General features: G+C 64.4%; 2 protein-coding genes across 2 annotated transcripts; both read left to right on the forward strand.

The window, feature by feature from the left end:
- Positions 1-322: 322 nt before the first annotated feature.
- Positions 323-11653, forward strand: LOC140262470 (inactive phospholipase C-like protein 2). The gene is made up of 6 exons (XM_072356832.1): positions 323-502; positions 5228-7714; positions 7818-8021; positions 8221-8296; positions 9922-10031; positions 10261-11653. Exons 1-6 carry the CDS (start codon positions 323-325, stop codon positions 10444-10446), a joined length of 3243 nt encoding a protein of 1080 aa, XP_072212933.1. The 3' UTR covers positions 10447-11653.
- On the forward strand, positions 11551-12633 carry HCRT (hypocretin neuropeptide precursor). The gene is made up of 2 exons (XM_072356837.1): positions 11551-11653; positions 12079-12633. The coding sequence occupies exons 1-2, from the start codon at positions 11633-11635 to the stop codon at positions 12502-12504; spliced, it is 447 nt and encodes a 148-aa protein (XP_072212938.1). The 5' UTR covers positions 11551-11632; the 3' UTR covers positions 12505-12633.
- The last annotated feature ends 148 nt before the right edge of the window (positions 12634-12781 follow it).

Here is a 12781-nt window from a genome sequence, read left to right on the forward strand (position 1 = left end):
TACCAGGATGCAGGCTTGGTTTGGGATGCAGGGTGTTGGTTTGGCCGGGGTCCCGGCGGTCTGGGGCGGCCACCAAGACCGTGCGCTGCGGCGCCGAAGGTGCCGGTGTCGCTGCACGGCCGCGCTGTCACCGTGCACGGCGGCAGCCCGGGGCGGGGGGGGGGGGGTGGGGGCGCGTCGTCCCCGCCCTCGGCCCCGGCCCGTCCCCTCCTCACGGCCGCGCCGCCTCCCGCCCGCTCCGCCACTGAGCCCGCAGCGGCGGCGGGCACAGGCACCGGGGCGCCCGGGGCCCCGCGGCGGCCGCTGCTGTGGTGCCGCGGGGATGGCGGAGGGGCCCCGGAGCGCCCCGCCGCCCGGCTCGCCCCGCCCCGCCGCGCCGCTGCCCAACGGACCCCGCGGCGGCGGTGGCGGCAGCCCCGGTTCGGGCTCGGGGAGCAGCAGCCGCGAGGACTCGGCGGAGCGGAGCCCCGCACCCGCCGCGCCCCGTGCGAGCATCATGAAGGTGAGAGCCCGTGCTCTGGCCCGACCCCCCTCTTCCTCGCGGTTCCCCCCCCCCCCCCCCCACCCGGGGGGCTGCCCTCGTTGTTCGCCCCCTCCCCTGGCTCCGGGCGGCACCTGCGCAGGACTCGGTACTGCGGAGCGCCTCGGTGGGCCGAGCCCAGCCTGTCGGAGCGGTTGTGCGCCGGTTGCTGCCGCCCCTGCTGTCCCCCGAGCATTCCCGGCCGGGGTCCGCTGTGCCCCCCGGTGGCGGCAGAGCGGCGGAGGGGAGCTGCAGACCCCGCTCCCGGTGCACGGCTGGTGCCGGCCGCCACTCCCATCAGCGCTGGCACCGGATCCCTCGCTCTGCCCGCCGCCGGGGTCCCCCAAGGGCAAACCCAGCTCAGGCTTTGTGCGCTCCCCGGGCCAGGCCTGTGCTCTGTGCCTCCGGGAATTGCACCGTCCTTCCCCTGCTCGTGAGTTCCCTGCATGACCGTGCTGCCCCTGTGCTGGCACTGCACGGCAGCATCTCCCCAGCCTGCAGGAGGGCACCCGTGGGTGCCGGCTGCTCCTGGCACTTGGGCATCCTCTGAGCTCCCTCCCGCAGAAGCACTGAGGCTCAGGACCAGCTTCTGCCACCTTCCCAGGAGCCGAGCTGTGGCCGGGCAGGGGCACCGAGGGGGCTGTGGGTCAAGGGGGTCCCTTGAGCTCCCCGTGCCAGTGGGCAGTGGGTCACATGCGTGATTTTTCTAAAGCAGCCCCCCTAATTGTGCTTACGTCGGCGTTGCTCACTGACACAATAGGTCACGTCCGCCCGGGACCGCCTCCCCACTCCTGGCAGCCTATTTTAAGCTGATAGAGCTCCGGTACTATTAATACCTTGTGTGGGGGCTGCTCCGTGCTGCCTGCCCTCCTGCCCCAGCGACCCAGGCTTTGGGGACCTCCTGCACACTGCTGCCCATCACCAACATGGTGAGAACACCTCCCCAGGCTCCGTGGCACCTTGAGGGCTGTGTGCTCATGGTTTTCCCAGGGGACCTCATGAGGTCCCCAGTCCCTCCTGCAGCCCTTGCTCTGCCCGCTCCCTGCAGGGATTGAGTAGGAGTGCATGGGGCTGCTTCACCTCTCTTTGCCTCTTTTCTGCACGCAGCCCTGGTGCTGCTGTGCATCACCACAGAGTTTGGCCTTTGGTGAAGGTCGGGTGGCCCTGAACCAGTGCTGGAAGGAGCACTGCCAGTGGAGGTCAGCCTGAGACGGTGTCCCCAGCCCCTCCTGGTCTGCCACATGGCTCTGGGTCCCTGCAGACCTGGTATTTCCCTACTGCTGGAGGGCTGCAGGTTCCTGTCTTTGTGTGGTGCTGGATCCTGCAGCCCTGTATTCCCCAGGCTGAGCCCCAGGCACCACATGGGCTGAGGCCTTGCTTTGGGTGAGTCTGGTGGGGACTGTGGGTGGACATGCTGCTGAAAGAACACACAGGCATTTGCTGCTTGCAGTCCTCTGCTGTTCCCTGTTTGGACATAGTGATCCTGCTCATGTCCCCAGGGAGGCTCCTATGTCCCCAAGCAGGAATGTTGGGACGGAACGCATCCTGTGCCATTTAGCAGCAGGTTTTGTCCATTGCTCAGGTTTTGTCCAAGCTCGTGGGGAGCTGCTGCCTCTCCGAACCCCATCCAGGTTTGTGTGTATCACTGTGTCTGCATCCCCATGGGAAGGACCTGGGGAGCAACTGTCTGACCCCAAATCCACAAAGATGCTGAGGCTGTTCTGGGGCTCTGTGTGTGTCACAGCCAGCCTGGCCCCCACGAGCTGCAGTTTGGGCAGAGGGCACCCACTAACTGTGGGCTGCAGGCTGACCCTGCCTGGTGACTAAGTGGAAGCACATGTGGGTAGAGCTGTGGGCTCTGTTATTCTATGGGATTTCCAGAAAAGATTGGAGGAGTGAATCTGAAAGTAGAATCATCTGGGGGAGCCCAGGGCTGGCTGTGCTGTGTCCATTGGCCCCATACAGCGATGGGAGCACAGCTGTGTGGGGTGCAGCGGGGAGGGCAGCGTCCCCATGTCCTCCTGGAGGATTTGCTCCCTGCTTCTTCCCTAAGTTGAAAGCAGAAAGTTTTGGTGAGCTGGGAAGATGCTGGAGGGGGGTTCTGGACTTGTTCCTTCCTGCTGCAGGCTGTGACCCTTCCCAGCACCCTGCTGTTCATCCCCTCCACGTGGGGCCATCCCTCACTGAGCAAGCTCTGGAGCAGTGCCATTGCTCTGCATTGGGGCCCAGGCTCCACAGCCCCTTGCTGGGAAGTGGCAGCTGGTGCAGCAGGGAGTGGATGTGTCACTCGGTCTTATTGGCAGGGAACAGACGAGTGGAGAAGAGCCCTGGCTGTGTCTGGCCTCCCGCTGCCTCTGCTGCTGGCTGCCCACACCCCACTCACACTGCCCAACCTGGGCCACGGTAGCGGGGAGAACTGGGACATGGGATGTGGCACCTGGCTATGGATGTGTCGCAGCCCAGTTAGGCTCAGGAACAGCCGTGTCACCAAACACAGCCCTGATGGGTCAAGGTGTCCTGCTTCTCTCCATTGGGCAGCAGAGCTTCGGCTCCTTCCCGTGCTCCTCAGCCCCAGAGGCTTTCGGTTCCTCTGGATCCCACTGTTATGTGCCACTGCGCTGCTGGAGATTCCCCCGAGAATAACGGGAAGGGAGCAGCAGCTGGGCAGGTCCGTGACCTGATGGGCCCGGCCCTGTACTCATTTAGCCGGGTAAGGAGCGGGGTCACATGGCAGCTGAGATTAGGATTGCTGTGCTTGCCAGGCTACTAATCACTGCAGGTAATTGGCTAAAGTGCAGCTTAGCACACACTGCAGAGCCAGGCAGGGTGAGGGGAGCTGGGTTTGGACGTGCTGTCCATGCCCAGCCGGGTGCTGGCAGTCAGCATTGCGGTCAGCATCGCCATGGGCACGGTGGTTGGCCACGCTGCATGGCTGTGATGCACACAGCGGTGCTGTGCATGGCAGCGCTGCCCCGTGCTGGAGTTGTGCCCCGTGGCTGGGATTCTCCATGCTCCCCGCGGGCGGTGGCGGGGCTCTCCCAGCCACAGGCGCTGCGTGTCCCACCCACGCTGCTGACCTACTTTGCACCTTCGGAGCTCTGCCTGCCCCGCTGCTGCCCGCGCCTGGCCAAGCGTTGGGCACAGAGCAGCACATCCCAGCTCAGCCAGCTGAATGTGCCGGAGCATCTTGCTGCTGGGAGCAGCGGCTTCGCTCTCCCTGTGCGTGAGCCCGGTGGATAGCAAAGGGGTGAGGACGCCGAGCATCTGGGTGTGGGTGCATGCAACTGCAGCAAGCACTGGGAGATGCTTGAGCCACACCAAGGGCTCTCCTGAGCCCGTGCTGAGGGCTGAGTTTGCTGCCTGCTGTGGGCAAGCTCCGGAGCAGCTGGAGGCAGGTCCTGGCAGCTGCTGGGTGCGAGCAGGCCCCCCGCCCCGTGTTTCCTTTCCGGATGGATTTCCTGTTTTCTGCGCTGGGGCCCAGTACAGGGGTGGGGTGCACACCGGGCTGGGTGTGGGTCTGCAGGGCCTGCAGGTCTGGCCCCAGTGCAGGAGCGTGGCTGCACTCCCTGCTGCTGACAGGGCCACCTGCATGTGGGTGCCCGGGTCTGGAGCTGCGAGGCAGCGCCATGCTCAGATTGCTGCTCACAGGAAGCATCCTGACAGTGGTGTAGAGGCTCAGCCCTTCCCATGAGCCTGATGCCGAGCACTCTGTGCCCAGCACTGAGCCTTGGGCTGAGCATCTCAGCAGGATGCCCTTTGTGAGCATCCTCTCGCTGCTTGGGGAGGCTGATCTGGGTCCTTAGATGTTCCCATGGCTTTTTCCTCTGATCCAGCAGCATCCAGCTAGCTCTTGCACAGGGATGGGGATAAGGGCTCTTTTCCCCTTCCTCGGGTCACCGTTTCCCATTCACCCTTATCTGGAGCTGGCTACCTTGTCCTGATTGTCCTTGGTCAGGGCTGCCTGGACCCATAGAGCCAAATCCAGTCCTTTTGGGATGAAATGCTGTGGTGTGTGTGCCTGCAGCAGCTCTGCCATGGAGATGTTAAAGCTCTTGGGGTACTGGAAGGGGCACTCCGTTGTCCTCACACCCTGGCAGCCGGGAAGAGCCTGCATGTGCCAGAGACACCACCAGATTAGAGGTGACTCACCATAATCTTGAAGAAGTGGATTAAATCTCCCTGCTGCACTGCTTAATGAAATCCATCCCATAATATGCTCCCAGCCCTGCTGTTCCCCATCCCATCCCCCTCACTTCAGCTCATTGGTGGCAGGGTCTTCCCTTCCCCATCCTGGGGACCCCCTTCCCACATTGCCCAGGATTGGTGCCTGGAGGTGGGCACGGGGGGTCCTGCTGGAGCCTTTCCCTGCCAGCATCCGGCAGACCCGGGGAGTGCCTGTGCATGGCTTTGCCCCTGGGGGTGAGCAAGTGGTGGGGTAGGATCCGGCTCAGGGCTGGGAGCAGGAAGGAAGGAAGGAAGGAAGGAATGCAGAGTTAAAATAAGCCCGGCAGTGCGGGAGGCCCCAGCTGGAGCCAGTTCCCAACCTCCAGGGCCAGGGGAGAGGGCCCGACGAATCCAAGGGGCTTTGTATGGCATGGGAGCACCTGGGACCCCTCACTGCGCATCGGGGCTGGGTTGGGAGCCTGGGGGATGGGAAGTGCACATTGCCTTGACCTGATGGATCTGCCCCTTCTGCCACCCCGGCAGGACGGCTCCCGGCAGCGGCCCATGCAGAAGAAGACGGTCTCCTTCAGCACGATGCCCAACGACCGGAAGATAAACAGCGCAGCTGCCTGCATCTCCTTCATGCTGGAGGGCTGTGAGCTGAAGAAGGTGCGCTCCAACTCCCGGATGTACAGCCGCTTCTTCGTGCTGGACGCTGACATGCGCTCTGTGCGCTGGGAGCCTTCCAAGAAGGACTCGGAGAAGGCCAAGATTGAGATCAAGTCGGTGAAGGAGGTGCGTGTGGGCAAGAAGACACCCATCCTGCGCAGCAATGGCCTGTCTGACCAGTTCCCTGATGAGTGCGCCTTCTCCATCATCTACGGAGACAACTATGAGTCTCTGGACCTGGTGGCCAGCTCAGCTGACGTGGTGAGCGCCTGGGTGATGGGGCTGCGGTACCTGCTGTCCTATGGGAAGCACACACCCGAGGCCCTGGGGTCTGGCCACCCCAGCCTGCGCACCTCCTGGATCTCCTCCGTCTTTGACCTTGCCGACCTGGAGAAGTCCGGCCGCATCCCCGTGTCCCGCGCCGTGCAGCTCATCAAAGCGCTCAACCCCGGCATGAAAGCGTCCACCATTGAGCTGAAGTTCAAGGAGCTGCAGAAGGCCGGCGAACGTCCCAGCACCGAGGTGGCCTGCGACCTCTTTGTGGAGGCGTACTGCGAGCTCTGCACCCGGCCCGAGATCTTCTTCCTGCTGGTGCAGTTCTCCAGCAACAAGGAGTACCTGGGCCTGAAGGACCTGCTGACGTTCCTGGAGGTGGAGCAGGGCATGGAGGGCATCACGGAGGAGAAGTGCTTGGAGATCGTCAGCAAGTACGAGCCCTCCAAAGAGGGCCGGGAAAAGGGCTACCTGGCCATAGACGGCTTCACCCGCTACCTGCTCTCCTCCGACTGCTCCATCTTTGACCCGCAGCACCGCCGGGTGTGCCAGGACATGGCGCAGCCTCTCTCCCACTACTACATCAGCTCTGCCCACAGCGCCTGCCTGCTGGAGGACAACTTCTGGGGCCGCTCGGACATCAGTGGATACGTCAGTGCTCTGGGGCTGGGCTGCCGCAGCATCGAGCTGGTGCTGTGGGACGGCCCTGAGGGTGAGCCTGTGGTCTACACCAGCCCCTCGGCCGCCTCCTGCGTGCCCTTCCGCTCCGTGGTGGAGCTGATCGACCAGCACGCCTTCGCCGCCTCTGCCTACCCACTGATCCTCTGCCTGGTGGTGCGCTGCTCTGCTGCCCAGCAGCGTTTGGCCGCCCAGTGCCTGCGCAAGACGCTGGGCGAGAAGCTCTACCTGGAACCGCCTGACCCCGCCGCCTCCTACCTGCCCTCCCCGGAGCAGCTCAAGGGCCGCATCCTTATCAAGGGCAAGAAGCTGCCGCCCGGCTGTGAGGACAGCGAGGGGGAGGTGTCGGACGAGGAGGAAGGCTGGGAGCTGGCGCGGAGGCTGGGCCAGGAGGATCGCGAGGTGGCAGAAGGGGGGGTCCCGCGGCACGTGCGGCTCAGCCGTGAGCTCTCGGAGCTGGTGAGCCTCTGCCAGGCCGTCCCCTTCCAGGACTTTGAGAGCTCGCGGCGCGGGCAGCGCTACTGGGAGATGTGCTCCTTCAGTGAGGTGGAGGCGGGCCGCTTCGCCAACGAGTGCCCAGCCGAGCTGGTGAGCTACAACAAGCGCTTCCTCTCCCGTGTCTACCCCAGCCCCATGCGCATTGATGCCAGCAACATGAACCCTCAGGACTTCTGGAAGTGCGGCTGCCAGATGGTGGCCATGAACTACCAGACACCGGGGCTGATGATGGACCTCAACGCGGGCTGGTTCCGGCAGAACGGGGCTTGTGGCTACGTCCTCCGCCCTGCCATCATGCGGGAGGAGGTCTCCTACTTCAGTGCCAACACCAAGGATTCCCTGCCCGGGGTGCCTGCGCAGTTCCTGCACCTCAAGGTCATCAGCGGGCAGAACCTGCCCAAGCCGAAGGGCTCAGGGGCCAAGGGGGAGGTGGTGGAGCCCTACGTCTGTGCTGAGATCCACGGCATCCCAGCTGACTGCGCCGAGCACCGCACCAAGACGGCCCTGCAGAGCGGGGACAACCCCGTCTTCGATGAGAGCCTGGAGTTCCAGATCAACCTGCCCGAGCTGGCTGTGCTGCGCTTTGTTGTGCTGGATGACGACTACATAGGGGATGAGTTCATCGCGCAGTACACCATCCCCTTCGAGTGCCTGCAGCCCGGCTACCGCCACGTCCCACTTCAGTCGCTGACCGGGGAGCCCCTGCCCCACGCCACCCTCTTTGTGCACGTGGCCATCACTGACCGCCGCGGGGGGGGCAAGGGGCACCGCCGGGGGCTGGCGGGGCGCCGGGGCCGCCGGGTGCGTGAATATACCTCCACCAAAGCCACTGGCATCAAGGCCATCGATGAGGTCTTCCGGACGGCCACTCAGCCCCTGCGGGAGGCCACCGACCTGCGGGAGAATGTGCAGGTACTGCAGCCATGTGGCACCGTGGGGCCTGGGGAGAGGCAATGCTGGGCTGGGGGTGCTGGGGGTGCTCCTGGCCCAGGCCGACACTGTTCTCTGCCCACAGAACGCGCTGGTCTCCTTCAAGGAGCTGTGCGGCCTGACGCCCGCCGCCAACATGAAGCAGTGCATCCTGACGGTGGCTGCATGGCTGCTGCACAGTGACAGTGCGCCCAGCGTCACCCTCAACCTGGCTGAGCAGTACCCCCCCATGGAGGCACAGGGCCCCATCCCCGACCTGCTGCGCAAGGTCCTCACTGCCTATGAGACGGTAAGTGCCAGGTCAGGGAACTCCAGGGTCCGTCCTGCCCCAAGGTGATTGCCTGCAGCTCTGTGCACTGGGGTGTCCCAGGATGGGTCCCAGCCTGGAGCAGGGAGGGCTGGCTGGGAGGTGCTCTGCATGCAGAGGCTGTGGGGAGCAGAGAGGACTCAGGGTTGCACAGCTCCTCTCACTGCCCCTCTTTCCTCAGATGATCCAGACCAGCCGGACGCTGATCGAGTCTGCTGACGTAGTGCACAGCAAGCTCATCCAGGCACAGCAGGCAGGTGGGTCTGGGGGGTGCTGAGTGCTGTGTGCAGGGTGCTGTGCCTCTGAGCTGCCTGGGGACACTGTCCCCATGGGGAGCTTCTCAGAACAGCACCAGGCTCCAGAGCTGTGCACAGCAGTGTGCTGGTATTTCAGTCTGTGCATTGCACACCTGCAGTGCATGGCAGAGTGCAAGCGGTGTGGGCGCCTGGCTGGCTCCGGAGAGAGGTTTGTTGGGGCAGCCCAGGGCTCAGCTCTTCACCCTTCCCATGTCCTGGCAGTGCTGTGAGGAGCAGTGCAGGGAGCTGCCCACAGCCTGCAGTGAGGGAGTGCTGCTGGGGCTGGGGGGCTGGGAGGGGGCTGGGAGGGAGCGCACAGAGCGGAGGAGGCTGATGAGGAAGCGGAGAAGAGTCATTAGCTGCCAAACGCCAGAATATAATTAGCATCAGAAATAACAGACTGAGGCTGACGGTAGAAGTGGCAACTGAATGTTATGACTTAAAAGACACATGGCTGAACCCACACAGGCAGGTGCTGCTGGCAGCCTTACCTGGCCCTGGGCCTCATTCTGCCCCAGTGCTGCCCAGCACTGCTGCCCCACTCCCGGCACCATGCTCCTGGTAGGCACTAATGGGCAATGCCAAGGTCCTGTGTACTGTAGAGGCAGATGTGGCTGCTCTGTGGGGCTGCCGGACCCAGGGCTGTGTGGGGGTACCCTGTGGGGCTGGGGGGCTCCCGGGGTGGGGAGGAGAGTGTCCATGCTGTGCCACGCCAATTAGTGACAGCTGCTGCCAGCATCCCTGTTTATCCCGTGGCTGCATCGCAGCCAAGAAACCTCCCCGGGCATTTGGCTTTGAGCTCTGCTGCTGCTGTCAGTGATGTGGAGCACGGCGAGGGGGCTGGGGGTGCGGGCTGGGGTGGGCTCTGCATATCCTGCATTATTTTGGCTGTGGGAGCCCTCTGCTGTGCTGCAGAAATGAGCACTGCCCTGTGTCCCTTGTTCTCCTTGGGGGTAGAGGTCTGGGATGTGCTGACCCCTACACTGTGGGCATGCAGCCGTGACCTTTGTGCCTGGGTGCTGCTCCCTGCATTCGCTCCATGGTGCCATGGTTGAGCCACAGCATTATGGGCGCTGTGGGGAGGTCCGGGGGTGCTGGTGGCAGGGCTGGGGGTGCGGGGAGGGGGTGAGCTGATTGGCAGTGTGTGGGTGAGCAGGCGTGTGTGGGAGCCCTCGTGTGGGCCCAGAGCCAGTGCTGCGTCAGGGAGGGGTAAATTTAGCACCCGCTCACGAGGACATCATGCGGTACAGTGTGGGGGCACACGCTCCAGAATGGGGGGGGAGGGGGCGACAGCTCCTCTTTGAGCCCCTCTGGGTGGGGGGGGAGCAGTGCCTCTGCCTGGGGTCACTGCAGCTCATCCCGATCCTATGGGCTTTGGGTTCCCCCCAACAACAACCCCCCGACTGGGGGTGAGGTGATGGGGGCTGTGCTGGGACATCATTCCCTAAAGGGAGGGGGCTCGGGGCTGCTGAGGCTGACCGTGAGGCTCTCTGCTGGGTGAAAGACACCCCATCCCCATCCCCCGTGGCAATGGCTGTTCCCACGCACGGTGGTGCTGAGCACGACTCCATGTGCCACGTGCCCAGGTATGGACTTCCACAAGGAGCTGCACCGCATCGAGGCCAAGGAGGGGCTGCGGGGACGGAAGCTGCAGAAAGCACTGGAGAGCTTTGCTTGGAACATCACCGTCCTGAAGGTGAGAGGAGCATGCTGTGCTCCTGTCCCCCCACTGCTGACCCTGCTGGTGTGCAGGGAGGCGGGACCAGCATCAAAAGAATGCTCCAGAAGTGCGGGCCGGTTGTGGTCCATGACGAGCCGGTGCCCTGTACATCCCTGTAGCTGTGTGGCGTGGCCCTGCACTGGAAGAGGCACAGGGGGACTCAGCACACGTGGCCATATCCCCTGATGTTTTCTCCCCCCGGCAGGGCCAGGCTGACCTTCTCAAGCACGCCAAGGCAGAGGCACTGGACAACCTCTGGCAGATCCACAACGCTGGGCAGTCCTGCGGCATCGGCAGGAACGGTTTGGCCTCGCCGGAGCCCTCCCGGCTGCGCGCACCGCTGGAGCCCATCCCTGAGGCAGAAGGAGGCAGTGATGCAGCATCCTGCTGACCCCAGTCTGGGGCTCAGGCAGCCCCCACAGAGCAGCCACTGCTGCAGGAACAGGGACTAGAGCCTGTGGCACGGTTGGGGATGGAGGCGGGAAGGGTGCTGAGGGGCTGAAGTGGGGCCAGCACATTCATTTGCCTGCCTGCAGGCACTGCAGGGAATTGGGGGGGGTCACTCCTGTCTGCTCACTCTGACTTCCCAGGCCTCTTCCGTCTGCTTCCAGAGAGGGTGCTGTGCAGTGGGGCTGGGGGTTGGGCTGCTGGCACCCAGCTGTGTGCATGCACCCCCAGCCTGCTGTGCCACCCTCCCTGTTAGAACCGCCCCAGGCTTGGGCTTCGGCTGCCAGGGCTGCAGATTCTGCCTTTGCTGGCCCTGGAGACAGTCTGCATGGCTGGAAGGGGCCTGGCTGACCCCTGTCCCTTCTCACAGGGTCTTCCCAGGTATCCTCAAGCCCCTGCTGTGCAGAGGGGCTGGGAAGGCACCTGTAGGACAGCTGGCAATGGGAGCTGCCGGGGGCTGTGTCCTCTGGCATCAGGGAACTTATCCTGGGCTTGTCCCACAGGTGAGCACACCGCAGGTGTGGGCGGTGGGTGAGGGGTGGTCTGGGGCTGCGGAACGCTCTGTTTATAAAGTGTGTGAGACCCACACTGCGTGCTGCTGTCCCTCTCTGTGCTGGGTGGCAGCGGCGATGAGGGCACCATCCTTCTGCCGGTTCCATTTGCACCATCCCCGCGCGTCATCGCGGTACGCAGCCGGCGGCTGCCCGGCGCCCCTTTGTTCGGGTGGTAATTAGCCTAATGGGGCCACGCGGAGCTGACCTGAGAGCCGCCGTTGTTGGGAGCGGTTGGCGCTTTCCCCGGAGCTGACCTTCATGCGGCTTTGTGGGGCCGCGGGTCCCTCGGGTAATTATGGCTTCATTAGTGCCGCGCACCCCGGTCCCGCGCTGCACCCGCATAATACAGAGCCACAAATGAGGGGAAAGGCCTGACCGGTCTCCGAGCTACCGACAACAAAGAGCTCACATCTCCCAGAGACCGGACGGTATTTTTGGCAGCGCTATTGTGCAGGGCCAGGGGCCGGGAGGGGCCGCCCCTATAAAGCCCCGGTGTGCGGCTCAAGGCGGCCGCGTTCCTCAGCCCCAGCGGGACATGAGCCAGCACCGCTTGGCCACCTGAAGACACCCAGAAGGATGGAGGTGCCCAATGCCAAGGTGGGGCTGGGGGGGGGCAGAGGAACTGCCGGGGTCTTGTGAGGGCCGGGCTCGTTGCCTTTTGAGCAGAGGTTGGGGGGCTCAGCACCGTGTGGGTGCGGGGCGCATGCTGCATGCGGCACTGTGCTTTGGCACGAGCCATGCGTGGGTGCTCCCAGTTCCTCGTGTGGCACTCAGCAATGAGGGGAGGGTGCTGGCTGCGTGCCGGCACAGGTAAGTGTTGGTGAATATACCTGCAGCCAACTCCTGCTCACAGTGTGGTTTTTGGGCTGGGTTGGGGGGGAGGAGCGAATCTCCTCGGGGTCCCGTCTGTCCCTGGATGTGCCCCAGAGGGGTGATGCTGTGGGTGCAGCAGCAGCGGAGATGAGCAGGAAACCTGCAGGGTGGGAGCTGAGCCCTGCACTAACGCGGCCGTTCTCTGGCAGCTGCAGCGATCCGCCTGCCTCCTGCTGCTGCTGCTGCTGCTCTGCTCCCTGGCCAGGGCCCGGCAGAGCCTGCCCGAGTGCTGCCGGCAGAAAACCTGCTCCTGCCGTATCTACGACCTCCTGCACGGCATGGGCAACCACGCGGCCGGCATCCTCACGCTGGGCAAGAGGAAGAGCATCCCGACAGCCTTCCAGAGCCGGCTGTACCGCCTGCTGCACGGCTCCAGCAACCACGCGGCGGGCATCCTCACCATGGGCAAACGTGAGGAGCGCCCCGACACCGCCTGCCGCGATGCACTGAGCTGCGCAGCGGGCACTCAGCCGGCGGCGACCCCGAGGGGAACTGCTGCCAGCCCCAGCGAGTGCCAGGAGCGCGCTGAGAAGGACCAGAACAAGGGCTGGGGAGCGGCAAGGAGCTTTTACTGAGATGGGCTGCGGGGTGGGGGGGATCCGCGGGGGGCTCGATGTAAATGGCTCTTCTAAATACCTCCTTGTGGCCCTGGCCGAGGCAGCTCGGCGTACTTGGCCTTTTACAATAAACGGTAGCCTGATGTCAGCCGGCCCTGCCTCATCCCTGCAGGAGGCTGTGGTCCTGCTGCCCGGCCCGAGGATGGATCCCGCCCCTCCCGGGGGCCGTTGCAGCGGGTCCCGAACGGGTCCCGGCGCCTCCCGGGGCAGAGCCGCGCGCAGCCGAGCAGCTGCC

This window comes from Excalfactoria chinensis, chromosome 24 (genome assembly GCF_039878825.1).
Source record: "Excalfactoria chinensis isolate bCotChi1 chromosome 24, bCotChi1.hap2, whole genome shotgun sequence".
Classification (NCBI taxonomy): Eukaryota; Metazoa; Chordata; class Aves; order Galliformes; family Phasianidae; genus Excalfactoria; species Excalfactoria chinensis.

Coding starts and splice junctions, on each gene's coding strand:
- HCRT (XM_072356837.1), top strand. CDS start 11,633: ATGGAGGTGCCCAATGCCAAG. Junction 11,654..12,078: donor TGGAGGTGCCCAATGCCAAG/GTGGGGCTGGGG, acceptor GTTCTCTGGCAG/CTGCAGCGATCCGCCTGCCT.
- LOC140262470 (XM_072356832.1), top strand. CDS start 323: ATGGCGGAGGGGCCCCGGAGCGCCCCGCCGCCCGGCTCGCCCCGCCCC. Junction 503..5,227: donor CCCGTGCGAGCATCATGAAG/GTGAGAGCCCGT, acceptor CCACCCCGGCAG/GACGGCTCCCGGCAGCGGCC. Junction 10,032..10,260: donor GGAACATCACCGTCCTGAAG/GTGAGAGGAGCA, acceptor TCCCCCCGGCAG/GGCCAGGCTGACCTTCTCAA.